Here is a 4,913-nt window from a genome sequence, read left to right on the forward strand (position 1 = left end):
GGATGTAGACCCGCCTTCCTCTGATGAAGGTTGTGAGTTGTGACGTAACAATGACTGCATGAGTTGAGTTTGAACGGCAATGGAGGAGTTGACCTTCAAAGATTTTTGACCGTTACATATATCTCCAGCCTTCAAGGTACTAACTGCTTGCTTAGAGGGCATTTCGGCATCAGTAGAAATTAAATCAATACCATAACAAAAAGGAGGGGAAGGGGAAATAGTCCAAATTTGATTAAACAATTCGGATATGGGTGCCATGATGATTGACTGTAACCCATTTACACAGCCTTACCAGCAGCAGATTCCGACTCCCGACTCCCTTCTGATGGTGGGATTCGATCCCAAGACTTCACCATAAGCAGTTAGAGACTTTACCATCAAGCACCTAATACAGAGAAAATGATGCCCCATAGAACCAAGAACCGAAAGCAAGGCCTGAATTGATCCAAATCCAGACCAATTATTGACCGGGTTCCTGAGATTTCCCCTTCGTCTCTACTCTCTATATAAATCTGGTAGTGTCGGTTGCCATCTTCAGCAGGTCCTCCACTAATAGACAGTAGCCCACAGTTTTAAAAGTAGACACTGTAAAACATTATTTTTCACTTGTTTTTTTGGGTGGAGATCACACTGTAACAGCATGTGATTTGTGTGTGAATGAGAGAGAGAGAATCACAATTTTATAAATGAGCAAACTGCAAATATCTATCTACCCGCACAGTCAAGGTAGAGCAGAGAAATATGAGAGGAATTCTTTCTGTCATCCAGTTCCTCCTCTTCTTGGGCCTTGTGCACCATTCACAAGGCCAAGCTAACATCACTGGCTACACCTGCTCGGCCAACCATTCCATCTACCCTTGCCACACCTACGTCTTCTACCGAGCCAGGTCTCCCGACTTCCTCGACCTCGCCACCGTCGGTGACCTCTTCGGCGTCAGCAGACTCATGGTTGCAGAAGCCAGCAATATCTCCTCCCCAGCTTCTCCTCTCGTCCCTGACCAGAGCCTCTTCGTTCCCATAACTTGCTCTTGCGACTCCAAGTACAATCTTTCCTATGCCAACATCACCTACACCATCGAGAAAGATGATACCTACTACCTAGTTTCCACCAATCTCTTCCAGAATCTTACCACTTATCAATCCGTCATAGTTGTTAATCCTACCCTCATTCCTGAAGATCTCCAAATTGGGGTTCAAGTTAATTTCCCGATCTTCTGCGGATGTCCCAACAGTACCCAACTGCAGAACAAGATCAATTATCTCATCACTTATGTTATCCAACCTTCTGATACCTTTGCTTCAATAGCTCAGAAGTTCGGACTAAAAGAACAGTCTTTAAGAGACATAAATGGAGGGACCATTTATCCTAACCTTACAATCTTCCTACCGGTGTCTCGACTTCCTGAGCTATCACAGCCTTCTATTGCTCCTTCTGCTAGTATTTCACCTTCTACGACCAGAGATAGGAAGGGGCTTATTACTGGGTTGGCAATTGGGTTGGGAGTTGCAGGTTTTCTGTTGATTCTACTACTCCTGGTTATGGGCTTCTGGGTTTACCGAGAGGTTCTGTTGAAGCGGGGCTATGAAATAGCAGAAGACAAGGAGAAGTCCAAGTTTAAGAAAGGGGGGATGTTAGAGGGGGATTTCATGGCTGATGTTTCTGATTGCTTGGACAAGTACATAGTCTATGGGGTTGAAGAAGTGAGGAAAGCGACTGATGGGTTCAACCCAAGTTGCTTGATTCAAGGCTCTGTGTACAAAGGAAGCATAGATGGAGAAGTCTATGTCATCAAGAAGATGAAGTGGAATGCCTGGGACGAATTGAAGATCCTACAAAAGGTAAGAGATTCCTGCAAACTCCAACACCCCCACCCTCAGACAAAAAAAAATTGTAGTTTTAGTAACAGAAAATTGGTTAAGATTCGGCACTTGAACTCTTTACTTTAGAACAACAATGAAAGATGTTAGCCAAGTTTTTGGTAGAATTCATAGTTTGAGTAGTAGAGATATCAAATGGCTGCATCATTCAGGACACTCCACTCATGAGATTTTCCTTAAACTAAAGATGAATGCAATTAGACATGAACAACCTTCCAATCGTGTAGACTTCTATTTTTTGGCCAATTTGATAGATTTTTACTGGCTTCCCAAAAGAATGAAATAAGTTGGTTTATCACAATGATTTCTTTCCAAAGGGAGATGAGATGTCTGGGAAAGGGACCCCTTGCAGTGGATGATGAAGGTCCCTGCATCTGCGGCACTTGTTCTAATTGTTTGCTCATGGGTTCACCCTTTCATGCTTTTCCTTTCTTGTTTTACTGTTTCTTTTGCAATGACAAAAATCACTTTCTTTTAGGCAACCCAGAAATATAAAATGTTAAAGGTTGCAAGTTGCAACTTTGAAATTCATTCCTCTGTTACTACATTAATTAATTAATTAATGGTTAGGTATAGCGGTCTGTGGTCACTGGTTAGACTAGTGTGATTAACAACAAAAGTAGTTGAGGTCTATCTCATTAAGTGCTTATGTTGAAAATTAAAACTTGATAAAAAAAGACCCAAAGGAATCAAAGGGGCTCATGGCTTACTACCAAACAGAAGTGCTAATATTAAATTTTTTATTTTGAAGAAATTAAACAGGGTTCCTTAACCATTGCTGTAGTATGGTGCTTCTCAAATAGAAAATGTGCATAAAAAAATAAAAAAGATATTGAAGGGTGTAAGGGTGTCATTTCCTTTATGAATTATTGAATGGTATTTTTTTTATCAGTTATTGAAGGGTATCATTTTCTGTATTTACTTTTTCCTTCTAGTACATAGGTCTCTTTACTTCATCTCTTTCCAAGTTTCTGCTTTAAGGCCTTAACAAAAATCTCATTGAGGTTAGATAAGTGTATAAAGGGATGCAAGAGTGAGAATGAGGCTTGGTATCTAAAGAGATGTGATGTGTGTTGGCCTAGGTTGTGTATGGGAAGTTTGGCCTGACTTACGAAACTAAACCTAATCAAGACCTTGGGCCTATGAATGATTTCTATTAACTTAAAATTAGCAAGTAGTTGTATAAGAAAGATTACCAACCAAGCCTGGAAGTTCACAAGTTTTATGCACCAAAACGTTTAGGTGTCTTCTTATTTCTTTTATTGTTTTTGAACAATTAGTATTCTTTAGATTAGTTAATGAAAAAATCCTCTAAAAAACTCCATGTCAAATATAAACTGGTGAATTTTTTTGCCAGTTAGATCCAATCTTAAATCTGCTGTAATTGTAGAATTATAATCTGATCGTGCTATGATCATGCTATAGAGGAGATGGTATAAAAGCACATGGTGGAGCCCTCATTATTCACTTAACTTAATGATCTCATGTATAAGTTTCTCTTCCCAACAATTAATATTATCCAGACCTAAGAAGCCTGGCTTTTGTCTATAGTCTATAGACCAAAATGTTGAGGCTCTGACCAAAGCATCATCTGCGAGAGGACCCATCCTATCTCATTGAACTATCCAGCTTTGATGTTTGATGCCTTGGTGGACTATTGGTGTGCATAGGTTTCTGGTTTCATCATGGAATGGAAGATAGTTCTAGGCCTATAAGCTTTCCTCTTTATTTAGAAAATTGTAGGTAATTTCAATTTTTTTTATTGATTTGTGCATCTTTATTAAAATTGTTTACTTGATGAGATTTTATTAATTTTGGCTTCTTATTTAAAGGTCAACCATGGCAATCTGGTGAAGCTGGAGGGCTTCTGCATGGACCCTGAATATGGGAACTGCTATTTTGTCTATGAATATGTGGAGAATGGATCTCTTCATTCATGGCTTCATGGAGAAAACAATAAGAGAGAGCTGGACTGGAAGACGAGGCTAAGAATTGTCATTGATGTTGCAAATGGTCTCCAGTACATCCATGAGCACACAAGGCCAAAGGTTGTGCATAAAGATATTAAGACTAGTAATATTCTATTAGATGGAAACATGAGAGCTAAGATTGCCAACTTTGGACTAGCAAAATCTGGCTACAATGCGATAACCACGCACATTGTGGGCACTCAAGGTTACATTTCACCTGAGTATCTTGCCGATGGGATTGTAACAACAAAAATAGATGTTTTTGCCTTTGGAGTGGTTCTACTTGAGCTAATTTCTGGTAAGGAAGCAATTAATGAGGAAGGGAAGCTTCTCTGGATGGAACTCAATGCAGTTATGGAAGGAAATGAAGATGAGAAGGAGCGGAAATTGAAGGCGTGGATGGATAGCTGTCTTGTTGAGGAATCAGGCTCGAAGGAGAGTGTGATGAACGTAATGGCTGTTGCCCAAGCATGCTTACAGACAAACCCTTCTAAGCGCCCAAATATGGTTGATATTGTTTACATGCTATGTAAGAGTGATGCTTTGTCCTTGGACTTCTCAGTAGATAGCTTATCTTTTGCTACTTTAACAGCCAGATGATACTTGAGAGATCTATGGCTTTTCTCCTTCCTTGATTAATAAGAGAAAGCAGATAGCTTTTTCTTTTTTTTTTTTTGTCTGTTGTAAATTTTGGTATAAAAACAAGAAAACAAGATTCATGTAGCTGACCCAGATGATGATGATGATTATGATGGATGTAGATAGTCTGATATCAGCATTTATGGTACTTATTATTTTCTATTTTTGGGTTTTGTGGTTCTTAATACATTTGAATTGCATTTGTTTCTGCAAAAATTTTTAACATACCACACAACTTAAAATTCAGTAAAAGTGCACCATGATCCATTTTTTGGGTAATTAGATGATTCTTGGCACTCAACAGCATGTCAGCTGGGAGGGTGTACAGTAGTTTAGAAGTTGGCATACACAGAAGTAAACAGGAACTCGGAAGCCAAGTGGATACGTGAAACACCATGCACAGAAACAAGATCATTAAATCAGTAA

General features: G+C 39.2%; 1 protein-coding gene across 1 annotated transcript; it reads left to right on the plus strand.

Annotated features, from left to right (window-relative positions):
- Window positions 1-442: 442 nt before the first annotated feature.
- On the plus strand, window positions 443-4,672 carry LOC104609564 (serine/threonine receptor-like kinase NFP). The gene is made up of 2 exons (XM_010275910.3): window positions 443-1,839; window positions 3,711-4,672. The coding sequence occupies exons 1-2, from the start codon at window positions 742-744 to the stop codon at window positions 4,446-4,448; spliced, it is 1,836 nt and encodes a 611-aa protein (XP_010274212.1). The 5' UTR covers window positions 443-741; the 3' UTR covers window positions 4,449-4,672.
- The last annotated feature ends 241 nt before the right edge of the window (window positions 4,673-4,913 follow it).

Source organism: Nelumbo nucifera, chromosome 3 (genome assembly GCF_055504915.1).
Source record: "Nelumbo nucifera cultivar China Antique chromosome 3, China Antique-T2T, whole genome shotgun sequence".
Lineage (NCBI taxonomy): Eukaryota > Viridiplantae > Streptophyta > Magnoliopsida > Proteales > Nelumbonaceae > Nelumbo > Nelumbo nucifera.

What these genes read in the sequence shown, in the direction of transcription:
- LOC104609564 (XM_010275910.3), top strand. Translation starts at nt 742, where the DNA reads ATGAGAGGAATTCTTTCTGTCATCCAGTTCCTCCTCTTCTTGGGCCTT. An exon ending in AATTGAAGATCCTACAAAAG is followed by an intron (nt 1,840 to 3,710) that starts GTAAGAGATTCC and finishes TCTTATTTAAAG; the next exon opens with GTCAACCATGGCAATCTGGT.